General features: G+C 34.8%; 2 protein-coding genes across 2 annotated transcripts in view; both read left to right on the forward strand.

Annotated features, from left to right (window-relative positions):
- The window catches only part of fam210b (family with sequence similarity 210 member B), a 7,631-nt gene extending 4,053 nt beyond the window's left edge, over window positions 1–3,578 (forward strand). The window contains exon 3 of the mRNA XM_084127657.1: window positions 2,751–3,578. Coding sequence (XP_083983783.1) covers window positions 2,751–2,967 — 217 coding nt within the window. The 3' untranslated portion in view covers window positions 2,968–3,578. The remainder of the gene's footprint in view (window positions 1–2,750) is intronic.
- LOC311092401 (cytochrome c oxidase subunit NDUFA4) overlaps window positions 1–17,500 on the forward strand; it is a 106,090-nt gene that overhangs the window by 68,928 nt on the left and 19,662 nt on the right. Inside the window, exon 2 of the mRNA XM_084129097.1 lies at window positions 16,452–16,516. Within this exon, the coding sequence (XP_083985223.1) occupies window positions 16,475–16,516 (42 nt within the window). The 5' untranslated portion in view covers window positions 16,452–16,474. The remainder of the gene's footprint in view (window positions 1–16,451; window positions 16,517–17,500) is intronic.

Consider the following 17,500-nt stretch of genomic DNA (forward strand, 5'->3'; position numbering starts at 1 on the left):
AAACCTGTAAATCATCTACAGTTTGCTTTATAAAATGTTACTTGAAGAATTGTTTATTGCTAATAGTTATATAAGTATGTCCACCTTTATTCTCATACACAGTACAGTCACATACTGTAAAGCGATATATATATATATATATATATATATATATACATAGCCTACATACATACATACATACATATATATATATATATATATATACATCAACTGCTTGATTGTTTATATAGTCTCAAAATGTACCAGCTCTAATCTGCTAAATGCAGATCTATAAGCCATGAAGATATTATAAACATTATCATCATGATTTTCTGTAAATCTGCTTTGAAACAATGCGTATTGTGAAAAAAAACTCCAATACCAATACATTTGACGACTTTATGTGATATATTAAATGATTCTGGCAATGTTTGTCCAGATTTAACCTTGATCAGCACTTTTATTACTAGATATTAATTATGTTTATTTTGTATCAGTATTTTTTTTTAGTATTTGTATTAGTGTTTTATGAATAGATTTTTGGGTGTTTTGTATCAGTATTTTTGGTTATTTGTTAGTATTTTGTATCAGTATTTTTGTATATTTTGTATCTGTATTTTTTGGTATCTTTTTCAGAATTAAAAAATTAATACTGATACAAAATTCTGAACAAGATACCAAAAAATACAGATACAAAATACACAAAAATACTGATACAGTGTTTTGTGTCAGTATTTTGTATCAATATTTTTTTAGTATATTTCTTTGTGTTTTGTATCAGTATTTTTGTGTATTTTGCATCTGTATTTTTGTGTATCTTTTTCAGTGTTTTGTATCAGTTTTTTGGCATATTTTTTTTGTATTTTGTATCGGTATTTTTTTAGTGTTTTGTATCAGTATTTTTTCCTGTATTTTTTTGCTATGTTTTTTTTTTTTGTATTTTGAATCAGTATTTTTGCGTTGTGTATCAGTATTAGTTTTTTGTATCAGTATTTTTTGGGTGTATTCTGTATCAATATTTTTTTTTTGTATCAGTATTTTTTGTATTTTGTATCAGTATTTCTTTTTAGTATTTTCCACCAGTATTAGTATTTTGTATCAGTATTTTTCGGTGTATTTCTTTGTATTTTGTATTAGTATTTTTTTTGTAATTTGTGTCAGTGTTTTTGTGTATTTTTTGTATTATGTCAGTATTTTTCATTATTTTGTGTCAGTACTTTTTTAATCAGTATGTTTTGATATTTTGTATCAATATTTTTCATTTTTTATAGTTTTTTTGTATCAGTATTTTTTGTATTTTGCATCAATATTTTTTTTGTACCGATACATTTTTTTAATATTTTGTATCGGTATTATTTTGTATTTTTCAGTATTTTGTGTCAGTATTTTTTTGTTTTTTTTTAAAGTATTTTGTACCAATATTTTTTGTATTGTCAGTATTCAGTATTTTGTGTCAGTATTTTTGTTTTTTTTGTATTTTGTATCAGTATTTTTTTTATTGCATCAATATTTTTCAGTATTTTGTGTCAGTATTTTTTGGTATTTTTTGTATTTTGTATCAGTATTTTTTGTATTGAGTCAGTATTTTTCAGTATTTTGTGTCAGTATTTTTTGGTATTTGGCATCAAATTTTTTGTTATTTTGTATCAATATTTTTCATTTTGTATCAGTTTTTTGTATTTTGTATCAGTATTTTTTGTATTTTGTATCAATATTTTATTTTTCAATTTTCAATTTTGTATCTGTATTTTTTTGTGTGTTTTGTATTGGTATTATTTATTTTTATTTTATTTTTTAGCAATATTTTTTATTTTGTATAGTTTTTTTTGTGGTATTGTGTATTTTGTATCAGGATTTTTTTTGTATTGTGTCAGTATTTTGTATAATTGTTTGGTATATATTTTTTGGAGTATTTTGTATCAGTATGTTTTGGTATATATATTTTTTTAGTGTTTTGTATTGTTCTTTTATTATTTTCTATCAATATTTTTGGAGTATTTTGTATTAGTATTTTGTATCATTATTTTTTTTTTGTTATTGTGTATCAATATTTTTTTTTTATATCATTTTTTTTTGTTGTATTTTATATCAGTATATTATGGTGTTTTTATTATTATTTTTGTATCAATATTTTTTTTATTTTGTATAATTTTTTTTTTAAAGATTTTTTGGAGTATTTTTTTAGTATTTTGTATCCAGTATTTTTTTGTGTGTTTTCTAGCATTTTGTATCAGTATTCTGTGGTGTTATTTTGTGTCAGTATTTTTTATTTGTATCAGTATTTTTTTTTAGTATTTTGTATTAGTATTTCTGGTAGTATTTTGGTATTTTTTGTTATGGTATTTTTTTGTTATGTCAGTATTTTTTTTGTATTTTTTTTTATCAGTATTTTTTGTATATTTTAAATCAGGGGTTTGGGGTATTTTGTATCATTGTATTTTTTTGAGTATTTTGTATCAGTATTTTGTATCAGTATTAGTATTTTTTTGAGTATTTTTGTATCTTTTTTTTAGAATTCATATTTCTTTTTGTAAATGTGCAAATTGGCCTGTAGATTCTTAACATTTTTGTGTTGTTTTTTGTCCGAGTGTGAAAAGAATTGATATAAGTTGAAAGATGTCGTTATTAAATGCATTTATCCCACATCTACACATCCTCAAATCACTTTCTCAAAACTCTTCACACAGTGATCTAAGTATTGAATCCCGCTGTAAGAAAGTGATATATGACTGGCGTTATGTCATGTTGTGTGTGTGTGTGTGTGTTCTCAGCGGGCTGGACGTGGCGTCTCTGCTGTGTAAGCTGGGCTTCAGTGAGTCGGTGGTTCAGTCTAAGATGGCCGCCGGCACGAGCACGTTCGTTCTGGCGTACGCCGTACACAAGCTCTTCGCCCCGCTGCGCATCAGCGTCACACTGGTGTGTGTGCCGTTCATCGTGAGACACCTCAGGAAGACGGGACTCTTCAAGCCCAGAACATCCGGCCCGTGAGCCTCAGATACACACTCAACCCTTCATAAGCTTCTCTAGATGCCTTCTCAGAGCACTTCACTGATACTGAACTCACTACAGTAACTGGGAGATCTAACACATAATGCATCCGTGCATTTATTAAGCGTACAGTACCTCTTGTGGACGGATGATGGTAACGTCAGGTTCTGCTGCGTGTGCATTCACATGAACGACTCGGAACATGATGATCTTCCTCAGTAAAACGACTGGAACCGAGGAAGATCGTGATGTTCTGCAGTGAATCTTGATGAACTCTGAGTGCCTCGTTTGTTCTTTCATGAATGTTCTTTAGTTTTAACCCTTGAATGAGGTCGAGATTATATCAACTGTGACTTTTGTAAGTGTAGATTGAACTGTTGATGAAGGATTGGTTTGTCTTTTTGTAAGACAGTTGAATTAATTTAATTCGCACTAATGCTAACTATGGATTTTCAGGACATTTTTGTGTGACTGTTAATTATATTGAAAATCTGATTGTGTAATATTGCACAGACAATGTTATATTTGACTACATATAATTATAAAATAAAATATTTGACCAATAATGACTAGCCAGATTGTGATTTTTACATAAATGCTTTTTGATCATATATGATTATTTGACCTTTATTTATGACTCTTCTGATCCTCGTCATCATATCTGAACCATCAAAATTAAAATATGCTGCATAATGTGATGATTCTGATGTAATGTGCTGTCGTCTCAGTCTGATACTGTAGATGGCGCTGCACTCACATTAAAACACAGGACAAAAATTGTGCAAAATGTTTTGCAAGATTTGAGGTGGGATGTGAGATCATCATAGTTATTTTTAAGCACTTTTATTTTTCAAAAACTCACATAGCATTTTTTAGGTAATTATTATTTACTCAAAACATGCAATCTCATCCTTACAAGATTAGACAACTCAAAAAAAAATCTGAATATTCTCCCATCATGTTTACTTGCTAAAAGTACTTTGAATTTACACAAATCACGTCATCATAAAATTCATAAATGTGTGCATTATGACCTTCCTTGAGATGTTCTTTGAAAATAAAGGACAATAAAAAAGAATTGTGAATGTGTTGCTGGGGTATCTGTATTTATGTATTTACACACATTGCACAAAAGTAAACTACAGTCATAAAACACAACATTAAGTCTGTTTGTGCTCATTATATCAGCAATATCATAAAAACTGATGTTTGATACTGTGCAAGACAAAATATACCAATGTATCGCAAAGTTCACACAAAAATGTGACGTTTTTCGGTGAAACTGCTGGTTTGAAACACACAGCTGTAACAATCAAAACCCGTCAGGCACAAAATAAATAAAAGATCGAAATGTTTTTTACCAGAAACAGGATTGTTGTGATGAAGAGTTTAATACACGAGCTTCATCGGTGTGTGTGTGTGTGTGTGTGTGTGTGTAGTTCCGTCAGTCATCAGCAGGTGTCAGTGTTTGATCACAACAATCAGAGTTTCTGAATACTATATTCCTCTGTGCGGAGAATCAAAAATGAATGTGTTTATCATAGAAAGACACTCTGATATTAATTCCTGAAGGATGATATCAGTTTAGCATATTTATTATATAAAAGAACATTATACATCACAGTTAATACTGATTTAATGACTCGAGCTAAATTATGCTCATCTTCAAAGTATATTGATCTTTCTTTATTGCACTCTATGCATGAGTTCAAAGGTCATTTCAATTTCTACAGGCTTTATACAGTACAGAACATTTCAGAGCAGATTCACAGTAAAAGAAACAAAACATGAACATATCAGACATTAATGATGCAAACTCAATTCAGTTTCAAAAGAAGTAAAATCCATGAAAATGCTAAAACTTGGTTACACTTTTTAAGGTGTCTGTGTTACAGTGAAATTATGCATAATTTAAAGATATTACTATAGTTATAGTGAGGACACTGCGAAATAAAGTGTTAAACATTTTATTTGAATCCTTACATACAAATGGATTCAAATAAAATGCAAAAGACTGTGAGGCATCTGATCTACACACATACATATACACACACACACACATACAGAAATACATACATATACACAAATACACACACACACACACACACACACATACATATATATATATACACACATAGACATACATACAAAAATACACACATACACATACAAAAATACACACATATACACACACATACAGAAATACACACAAACATATATATATATATACACACACATACAGAAATACATACATATACACAAATACACACACATATATACACAAATACACAAACACACATACATATATATATATATATGCACATACATATATATACACACACATACACATACATACAAAAATACACACATATATATATATATATAAGTTTGATTCCCAGTGAATGCATGAACTGATTGAATCTGCACCTTTAATACAATGTAAGTCACTTTGGATAAAAGCGTCTTCCAAATGCATAAATGTAAATTCCATTATTGTGTCAAATATTACTGTGTTACAAGTAAAAGTTGTAAAGACCGATTTTTACTGAAGTAAAAGTACAGAAGTATTCGTTTTTAAAAGCATTTAAGTATCAAAAGTAAAAAGACAGACATGTAGTGGAGTAAAATATACTCAAGTACAGTAATCAAACAGTGTACTCACGTACAGTACTTCATTACTGTCCACCTCTGTGTGTGAGTGTGTGTGTGTGTGTGTGTGTGTGTGTGAGTGTTAGTGTGTGTGTGTATATATGTGTGTTTGAGTGTGTGTATATATGTGTGTTTGAGTGTGAGTGTGTGTGAATGTGTGTGTGTGTGTGTGTGTGTGTGTGTGTGTATGTGTGTTTGAGTGTGTGTATATGTGTGTTTGAGTGTGTGTATATATGTGTTTGAGTGTGTGTATATATGTGTATTTGAGTGTGTGTGTGTGTGTGTGTGTTAGTGTGTGTTTGAGTGTGTGTGTGTGTGTGCGCGAGTGTGTTTGAGTGTGAAAGAGGGAGAGAGTGTGTGTGTGTGTGTGTGTGTGTGTGAGAGAGAGAGAGAGAGTGTGTTTGAGTGTGTGAGAGAGGGAGAGAGTGAGTCTGTGTGTGTGTTAGTGTGTGTTTGAGTGTGTGTGTGTGTGTGTGTGCAAGTGTGAGAGAGGGAGAGAGTGAGTGTGTGTGTGTGTGTGTACAGACTGGTCCTGTGAGGCTCATTATCCTGTAGTGGTGGGTCGAGTGTGTGTGTGTGTATTTGTGTGTGTGTGTCCCCTCCATGGCCCTCATGGCGATGTACAAATTGGTGACAGTGATCGGCCGCTGTCAGAAAGAGCTTTTCTAAAACACACAGAAGTGGAGGCTCATGGGAAACACTCTCAGGACGAAATATGACAATATGAGCGAGTTTTGGAGAGTTTTCCTACGACAGGAAAACAACAAACCGGTGTCGGATGCAGCGAGCGGTCAGTGTGTCAGCGTGAGGACATCTCACACTCGCAGAGCTCATTTCATCAAGAGGAATCCTTACTTTACAAGTGTGATTTCTAGAGCTGGAAAACTCATGGAATATAATAAAATGGAATATAGAAAGACACTGATATTAATTCCTGAAGGATGATATCAGTTTAGCATATTTATTATATAAAAGAACATTATACATCACAGTTAATACTGATTTAATGACTCGAGCTAAATTATGCTCATCTTCAAAGTATATTTATTTACAATATTGATCTTTCTTTATTGCACTCTATGCATGAGTTCAAAGGTCATTTCAATTTCTACAGGCTTTATACAGTACAGAACATTTCAGAGCAGATTCATAGTAAAAGAAACAAAACATGAACATATCAGACATTAATGATGCAAACTTCAAATACACTAGTTAAATAAAACTTCTTTTGAAAAATACTTGGTTACACTTTTTAAGGTGTCTGTGTTACAGAGAAATTATGCATAATTTACAGATATTACTATAGTTATAGTGAGGACACTGTGAAATAAAGTGTTAAACTTTTTTTGAATCCTTACATATAGAGTCTAGACATATACATACATACACATTTATACATATATATATATACACACATACACACACATATATATAATATATATATGTGTGTGTTTTTATGCATGTATATATGGGTACATGTTTGTTTGTGGGTACATATATATATAGTCACAGACAGACAGAGAGAGACACACACACTCACTCACACACACACACAAACAAACAGAAACTTACTCTCTCACACACATGCATGCACACACACACACACACACACACACACACACACAAACAGAAACTCACTCACTCACTCTCTCACACACACAAACAGAAATTCACTCACTCACACACACACAAACAAAAACTCACTCACTCACTCTCTCACACTCACACACACACACACACACACACACACAAACAGAAACTCACTCACTCACTCTCACACTCACATATAAACAAAAACTCACTCACTCTCTCACACTCACACACACACACACACACACACAGAAACTCACTCTCTCACACACACACAAACAGAAACTCACTCACTCACTCTCTCACACTCACACACACACACACACACACACACAAACAAACAGAAACTCACTCACTCACTCTCTCACACTCACTCTGTCACACTCACACACACACACAGACAAACAGAAACTCACTCACTCACTCTCTCACACTCACTCTCTCACACTCACACACACACACAAACAAACAGAAACTCACTCACTCACTCTCTCACACTCACTCTCTCACACTCACACACAGACAAACAGAAACTCACTCACTCACTCTCTCACACTCACACACAAACAGAAACTCACACTCACTCTCACACACACACACACACACAATTTTAAATGTGCCACTCTCGCAGGACGAGATATTTATTTTTCTCTCTCTTCCTCTGCAGATTTGACTGAATGTTGAATGAGTTATTGCAGGTACGAGCTGTTCCAGCGCTGAATAAAGAGGAATAAAGAATAAAGTCGTGTCAGTGTTTTCTGACAGCTCAAGGTGTGTGTGTGTGTGTGTGTGTATCTGACTTTACCTCACCGACGCTTCCCCAGGCAGACGAACACACACCGACATCAGGACGGTCATCAGTCAATACACTCACAACAGAGAGAGAAGAAACATCACTTTACAACAAACACTCATTTTAACATTAGTGTGTAAATATAGTGAAAACTTCAAAAACACGAAAAACTCCAACATCGTTGTTTTACCTTTTATTTGTATTAGTTTTGTTTGTAAATGGTTTCTGATAGTAGTTAATGTAAATAGTTAATGTGATGTTCCTGATCACCTGGTTTAGTTTCTCCTGTGGTCTGTAGGTGGCGCTCACACTCCTCTTCACACTGTAACTGCCACCTCACACACTCCTCAAACACTCCGCAACGCAAACAGACACACAATTTCTTTCAATTAGCACGAGTCGGGCAGCTCAATAAATTTCAGTTTGTCGTGAGAGACGCGAGAGCGCTGTACTTCGACTCGCCGCAAATGAAGAGTAATGTGAGCGTGAGCTTTACCACTTCAGCCTGCTAACCAGACACACACAGATGACCCTCACACACACACACACACACACACACACACACACACACACCAGCAGTCTCAGACCGTGAGAGTTCATCGAGACGAGAATAAACGAGATAATCTCAGAAGAAGAAGACAGAAGACACCAGATGAGGGAAGGTCTGATGGAAGATATTGAGCTGGAATGAAAGACATCCGTCACGGATCGCGGATCTTTCCTCTCTAAAGGAGCGCAATATCAATAATATTAACTTCAGCACATAATAAACCCGCGGCCTGGACACTGCAGCCACACGCAGATCTTCTACTCCTGAGAGAAGGTGCTGGGAATCGATTTTGCAATGAAGAATACGGAGTGGCGGATCATTGCGATTTGCCTGGGAATCCCATTAAAGAGGATTGTGGGGGATTTTTAATAGATAAAATAGTATATCAAACTAACCATGTCTCCAACATCTAACCTTACTTCCTTTTTCAGGCCTAACATGATAACACTTTATAACACAATGTACTAAAACGTTCTGTGTTTTTGGATGTTGTATGTTGTGTTGCCATACCCCTTTGACTTTGGTTGTGTGAGTGTAAAAATAACACATTTGGGAACTAAAACTAGACAGAAGACTAAATTTGCACCTTGTGATTAACAATGAAGTAATCATTGATACAAAGTTTGCTTTACCTAGTGTAACAGAAGGGTTTGCATATGAAGAACCAATCAAATTCATATAATTTATTGCCATACCTCCCTATTCTATTAAAAAATGTTGTATTCGTGTTAGCTGGTGGGATTCTCCATGGAGTTTCTCTGAGATCCTCCGGCCTTGCTCCTTGGGGGAGATTCCCTGCGAACTGCTCGAGAGATCCTCCGGCCGTGATTAAAGCATCTTCCTGTCGCAGAAGATCCTCCGACCCACAGAAACGGGATTAATCGGTGGAGAAGATGAAAATGCTGTGAAGATGATCTCAAAACCTCAGATGAGCAGAACAGAAGCAGAGATGATGATGAAGATGAAGATGATGATGAAGATGAAGATGATCTTGGCCTGTTTTCCACTGAAACGGTGTCGAGAATTAACCAGAAGATCGGAAGCTCCTTCAGAACCGGCCCATGATCCACCAATCGATGTTACTATAACCTGCACACAAACAAAAGATTATTTCACACACATACACGTCAATAGTATGTCAATAGATTTTATATATTCATTTATATATTCATTTATATATATATATATTTATTTTTTATTAGGGATGCACAATATATCTGCCACCATATCAGTATCGGCCGATATTTTAAAGCCAATAAATAATGGATTATTTCCTTCAGCTGAGACACAATTGATTCAAACTAGGCTACTTGATTTTGTAATCAGGCTCTCAAAAAATTATATACATATCTGAATTTAGATTTAAACACATATATATAATTTATTTTTGCCATTTTTGCATGTTCAGGAATTCAATAGTGTCCTTTCTTTTTGATATTACTCTATATTTTTGCCTATATTTTACAGGACAGTAGAGTTTGGGAGAGAGAGAGAGAGAGAGAGAGAGAGAGAGAGAGAGAGAGAGAGAGAGAGAGAGAGAGAGAGAGAGAGAGAATTACTTGCATAAGTTGAATCCATATGTTCGTTTGGCCGGAAGCTAATTATTTTACTTGTGTAATTTACTATGGATATTTTTCTTACACAAATGCATCGCTTCACTTCAGAAGGCCTTTATTAACCCCCGGAGCCTGTGGAGTTCCTTTATGATGGACAGATGAACTTCTAGCTAATTTTCATTTTTGGGTGAACTATCCTATTAAGAAATGATATGATCAGTTATGAAGAGTATGATATTACGGGAATTAGCTGTATTTTTGTTGTTTATTGTTGCATTTCTCTGTGTTTCCCTGCATGTGCCGAGATGAACATGAGCTGGCCGTCTGATTAAAACAGAAGAGCTGCATGAAAATACAGCGAAGAAAAGAAAAGAGAGAGAAAGAGAAAGAGACGAGCAAGCATATACCTGTGTGATGTTCCCTGAAGGCGTCAGTGAGACCCGTCACGACTGAACCAACAAACACAACATCACTCAGAGAGAGAGGGAGAGAGAGGGGGAGAGAGAGAGAGAGAGAGAGAGAGAGACAGAGAGAGAGAGAGAGAGAGAGAGAGAGAGGGAGAGAGAGAGGGAGAGAGAGGGAGAGAGAGACAGAGAGAGAGAGAGAGAGAGAGAGAGAGAGGGAGAGAGAGAGGGAGAGAGAGGAGAGAGAGAGAGAGAGAGAGAGAGAGAGAGAGAGAGAGAGAGAGAGAGAGAGAGAGAGAGAGAGAGAGAAATAATTCAGTTTGTAATGACTTCTCCGCACAACACCTTCATGTAATTCCATTATGGATTTTGCCATAAAGTGATAAATTCATTATTCCGGTGGACAGTAAAAAGCAGCAATAACATCCTCTAATATGCACATTATTCATCGTATTACTCCGAGGGCTGATTTCTCCTGCTTTCCTCTTTTGGAGTGTGATGGGAACGGGATGCATTGTTCTAAAAACTGAATTAGCAACGGCGTCCCGTCACTTTAGCGGACTCGCGGCGCTCAGGCTTTTTGCCATCATCCATTTAAAAGGGTTTTTCTGAAAGACATTGGCTCAGGTTTATGACACGAGTGAGAGAGAGATCTGCAGGATCATGAAGACACTCACCAAGCAGATTCAAGAGATGATTCATCTAGTGGAGAACAGGTCAACGTTACATGGGATATTATTTGATTTACTGCATATCTTTCAGCATTAAATATTGTGTATCATATTGGATTTTTTTCTGAAAAAATTAAATATATACAATTTAGTTTTTTGTTGTTGAGTTTTGCAGTGTGTTGATGATGCCTGTCAAAGAGTTTGTTTTTTTTATTTTATTTGATCATATTATATGAATTTTCTTGTATTTTATTCCATTTGAGTTTTACTTCCTTAAATTCAAATTACAATTCTACAAATTCAGTTCAAATTCACAACTATACAGTAAGCTTTTGTTTGTTAACATGAACTAACAATGAAAAATACTTCTACAGCATTTATAAATACATATATATACACATATAATACATATACATATATGTGTGTTTGAGTGAATCCAGTGTCACTCATGAATGCGACTTCAGTGTGAAACTCACAGAACTGTTGAATCTTCAGTCTCAGAGTCACAGATGCTTCAGTTCTTCACAGCTGTACATCAGCCGTCCGCTGCCTCTCCGTCTGTCTCCTGCATTTCAAATAATTCATTAACAATTTCATTCTTAAGAAAAACATGTTTTTATGCAAATGAGATCAGATGTGGTGTTCCTGTGAAAGCATCAGCTTGTGATGAGAAACACATTCTGACTCACGCTGGACAAACTTTCACAGCTCCTTTTCTCTTGCTTACCTTACACGTCTCACACACACACACCTCCGTGTATTACTCACCTGTTCAAACATTTATTGCCACATTGTGTGAAGTGTAATGCTAACACACTTGAGCATTGATGAGGTGATGTGTGAGGTCATGTGATGCGTCTCTGAGGTCATGTGACACCTGATGGAACGATTTCACACTGTTGAAGTTACAGAACAGAAATTACCAATGGATTTCTGTTATAAATACATTATTTTGGGTCTTTGTAGAGGAGGTGGAACGTTCTGGCAAGGTTTTCTCAAAGTAATGATCAAATGTTCTTTCAGTAACACAGTAACGTTCATTCAAAGTTATCTGGACTTTAATAATGTTCTCAAAACCTTAGCACAAAAACATTATTTATACATCGTTCATGGAGTGTTATTTTCCTGAAATGTTTCAGTTGCATGTTCGTCAAACGTTTTTTAAATGTAACTACTTTCGAAACGATCAGAGAACATTGAAAAGTAACGTTCAGAGAACATTGAAAAGTAACGATCAGAGAACATTGAAAAGTAACGTTCAGAGAACATTGAAAAGTAACGTTCAGAGAACATTGAAAAGTAACGTTCAGAAAACATTCAAAAGTAACGATCAGAAAACATTCAAAAGTAACGTTCAGAGAACATTGAAAAGTAACGTTCAGAGAACATTCAAAAGTAACGATCAGAGAACATTCAAAAGTAACGTTCAGAAAACATTCAAAAGTAACGTTCAGAGAACATTCAAAAGTAACGATCAGAGAACATTCAAAAGTAACGATCAGAGAACATTCAAAAGTAACGATCAGAGAACATTGAAAAGTAACGATCAGAGAACATTGAAAAGTAACGTTCAGAGAACATTGAAAAGTAACGATCAGAGAACATTCAAAAGTAGAGATCAGAGAACATTGAAAAGTAACGATCAGAGAACATTCAAAAGTAGAGATCAGAGAACATTGAAAAGTAACGTTCAGAGAACATTCAAAAGTAACGATCAGAGAACATTCAAAAGTAACGTTCAGAGAACATTCAAAAGTAACGATCAGAGAACATTCAAAAGTAACGTTCAGAAAACATTCAAAAGTAACGATCAAAGAACATTGAAAAGTAACGTTCAGAGAACATTCAAAAGTAACGTTCAGAGAACATTGAAAAGTAACGTTCAGAGAACATTCAAAAGTAACATTCAGAGAACATTCTAAAGTAATGATCAGAGAACATTCTAAAGTAACGTTCAGAGAACATTCAAAAGTAACGATCAGAGAACATTCAAAAGTAACGTTCAGAGAACATTCAAAAGTAACGATCAGAGAACATTCTAAAGTAACGTTCCCAAAAGTTTCAAAGTTTCGCCTTAAAGTCTGAAATAACAAAGTCGATAAAATGTTGTTAACATGTTCTAGCAAGTTTGCAAGCACACTTTAACACATTGTTTTATCAGGTTTCTAACTTGTTTTAGCATGATTTAGCAGGCATGTTTCTGATGACTGATGTTCCTCTAGCCTCCTGAGACCCTGCGTCCTCATATGAGGACATTACATTTTTGTCTCTTGACACAATGATAGTCAAATTTGTAAATCTTAGACATGTTGGCCACATTTAGGGACACTGCCCACACCATCTTGTGGTGATATCACAACATTACACCAATGTCAGTGAGAAGAAAATGACCCTAACCCTAACCCTAACACTTCTACACCAGTTCCCGAAAGAAAAATGACCCAGGTAAAAAATCTATTCAAATTATATGAATGAAACAAATGTATTTATGTACAATACTGTACATAACGTAATATTGACAAACTATATATAATTTGAAAGCTTACAATCTCTAGTTTTCATATTTGGTGGCTGTTTTTTAAAATAAATTACAGAAGAGCGGTAATTTATCAATTTGCAACAAGAATATTTCATATTCATTAGGCGTGTTTAGGCCTTTATTTTGAAACAGAAATAAACATGAAAAATCATGAAAGATTGGTAGAAACCTGTTTGTTTTCATGCCAAGAGTTCAAAAGATAACACTAATTAAGTGTTATGAGAAAAAAAGGTCTGAAAATGTTTAGAATATAAAGAAAAATATTATGGATTCTCGATTTGTGATGCGGCAGCGAGCTATAACGCACATATGTGCTCTTAATATGTTTATTAGAGGTTGAAATCAAATCAAATACTGCCAAAACACCCATACTATTTCTGAATAGGATGTATACTTAATAAATTGTATGAAATTATGGAAAGACATGGTTCAGATCACTCAAAACATATATGAAAATGGAGACGCCCTTATATGGTCAGTAAGGAAGCTGGCTGTCCATCTAGTGAAAAAGTTTGGTACTGCGCCCAAATAAAATCTTACTTAAAGCTCATTTTTTGAGATATCAACCTAAAATTTGGAACACAACTCGTTTAGATTTTTGGCTTTAATTTTCTAGCAGTTTTAGAGTAAAATATATTTTATAATATATATATTTTATATAAAATATAAATAATTATATTTTTACATTCTATATTTTCATAAACTCAAACTTATATAACTTTTTTTCTGTTTCACTTTCATAATTTATTTCACTTCTACAATAATCTGGCAAATGTCTTCTTAAAAACAAGACCAACCATATGTCTATATTCCAAAGCATTCTTGAATTACAACCATTTAAGTTTGTTTTTTGATTGCTAGTACTATGTCCTCACATGAGGACAACATATGGTAAATCATAGACCCACTGTCCTCACATGAGGACATCATTTTCTGCAAAAACTACTTCCTGTACAAAAACAAATTTTAGTTATTATACTTATTAGGTCCTACTTATCCCAAATAGCAAGAACAATTATAAAATGCACACCAGGCAAACTCTCGGGTCTCAGGAGGCTAGTTAAGTGCAGATGTAGAAGCAACGGCTCCACCACAGCACTACAGTGAGACATGTAAGATTATTTACAAGTCATCAATTTTACCAATATTTAGAATACAATTGCAAAAATATTTTGCTACGAATATTTTTCTATTAATCTATTAGTCTGTCTTTACATTGCTTTAATACGTTACTATTTTAACGTGTCATATTTCTGCATGGAGAATAAGCAGCAGGTAAATGCTCTCCCTAACACACACACACACACACACACACTCTCTCTCTCGCACACACTCAAACACGCACAAACCTGTCATTCTTGAGTCTGTGTAAACATCGATACATTTATCAAAAAAGTAATTTCTTCAAGTCTTTGACGTCGCAGCGCCTCCATTTCAACAATGGAAACTTGCCGCTCGATAAACAAGAGGATTCCTTAAAAGTGTTCCTTTCTTCGCTTCCATAAAAGAGGTAAAACTACAGCGATGCGTTAAAGGAAGAGTTTACATCGACACTTTACATTCATCTCTATGGCAGTCTGTGGACAGTCACACACACACACACACACACACACACACACACACACACACACACACACACACGTCAGTCACCGGAACCCTAAATGTCACGTGACTCTAATGCACAATGACATCAACAACGCTGACAGTCTGATGACATCACAAGAACACACACAGTCTTCTAAAGGAATGATTTAAATAGCAGCTTTCAGTGTGTTGACATCAGATTATGGGTTATGAGTCGACTGAAAGCTTTTTACTGCCAATCGTTCTGTGTGACTATTCCCCGAGGTCAGAGGTCAGAGGTAAAAGGTCAAGGCAGACTGGCAGCTGGCAGCGACACACACGACACCAGACGCTGGTTCCTTCTGTTCCGAAGACCTTGCAATGACACTATCATACTTACTGTACATCAGCTGATTCTATTTTAAATAAATGCCGTTTCTATTCACTAAAGAATCCTGAAAAATAATATGCATCACAGTTTCCACAAAAATATGAACCGTTTTCAACACTGATAATAATCATAAATGTTTCTTGATCATCAAATCATCATATTAGAGTGATTTCTGAAGGATCATGTGACACTGAAGACTGGAGTAATGATGCTGAAAATTCAGCTTTGATCACAGGAATAAATTACACTTTATTATATATTCACATAGAAAACAGCTGATTTACATTATAATAATATTTCACTATTTTTACTGTATTTTTGATCAATACGAGACTTTTTCTCAAAAACATTAAAAAAATCTTACCGACCCCCGACTTTTAAACACAGAAGTGTTCAGTCTTGATTGAACATGTCAGTGATTTTGTGTTACAACCAAAAAAAATTATCAACTAATTTGATGAATCAAACACTTTATTTTGATGGTCCACTTTAGACATTCGACTAACTCTCACTAGAGTATTAATAGACTCTTCGGGTCAGAATAAGTCATGCAAAGTTACTTACTTACGTTGAGGAGCTTCAAAACAAGAGTTATCAGATACAGTCCACTAATACTGTAATAACAGCAAACACTGAGAGCTGATACACACACACACACACACACGCTGTCATTCTCAGAGGTTTAACAGTATTAATTGGATCACAGTAACATCAATCCCTCACGGCACTGACCGACCTGCTTACACACACACTGGTTTACTGTGTTTACTGTGTGTACTGTCGCTGGAGCTCGAGGACAACATGTTCAGAACAATGTACCGGCACGCAAAGAAACATCCAGGGGTGAGTCCAACTTTTTATAAGACATTTATACAACATTGTAAGACACTTCATAGTCCAGGGGTGAGTCCAACTCCGACATTCACCCTTACCTGGTTTATAACACACTTCATATATTCATCAATCTGACTCTACTCACACTAGATTAAATAGAATCAGATGAGAACAAAACTAAATCACGAGAGTCTTTTTCTTCAAGTCGCTTTGCAGCAGAATTTGAATTTGTCTTTAGTTGATGAAGTTTGCATCATTGATTTCCCTGTGTTTCCGTGAAGCTGTTCTGAAAGCGTCTGTACTGTAGAAATAAACGTTTGAAGCGATATCGCCGTCCTCTATTGTAATCCTCATCACTGTAATAGTTCTTCTGAGAACGGTAGGGCTTTTATTGACCTTCAATTATTCGTTTTACTGTAGAAACTCTTTCTGAAATATTGCTCTCAGTGAAAGATTTACTTCACCGCATACAAAACATGAACAAAACAGACATTGCTTTCTTTCTCGAACAACAGCTCCATTAGTGTGTGATGAGTGTGTGAGGAGTGTGTGATGACCCAGATTCTCATGTTTGGCGGGTTACCAGAACTAAAGGAACGACTGTTACGCAAACGCCAGTAACAGATCTTAAGAGTGATAAGATTATTATCTATTTACTGCTGCATCTTCAAGTCGAGTCTCCTTCATTTATACAGCGCTTTAACAATATAGAGTCTCACAGCAGCTTTACAGTGAGAACAGGAGATTACAGTAACAGAGATCAGGCTTTACAGCAGCTCTAGAATAAAGTTATAGTCCAGATAAAGTTAGTTTTGATTGATTCACTTCCGTTGTAAAGATCATTAGTTATTAACTTAGCGGCCGCTAACACACACCGCTCTCACAGGAAACAGAAACTTTAATGTGTTCTGGCCGTTCATTCACACAACAGTGTTTGAGCTCGAGAACACACACTCTGGAGCTCGAGAACACACACTCTGGAGCTCGAGAACA

This window comes from Abramis brama, assembly GCF_963993115.1.
Source record: "Abramis brama genome assembly, chromosome: 11".
Lineage (NCBI taxonomy): Eukaryota > Metazoa > Chordata > Actinopteri > Cypriniformes > Leuciscidae > Abramis > Abramis brama.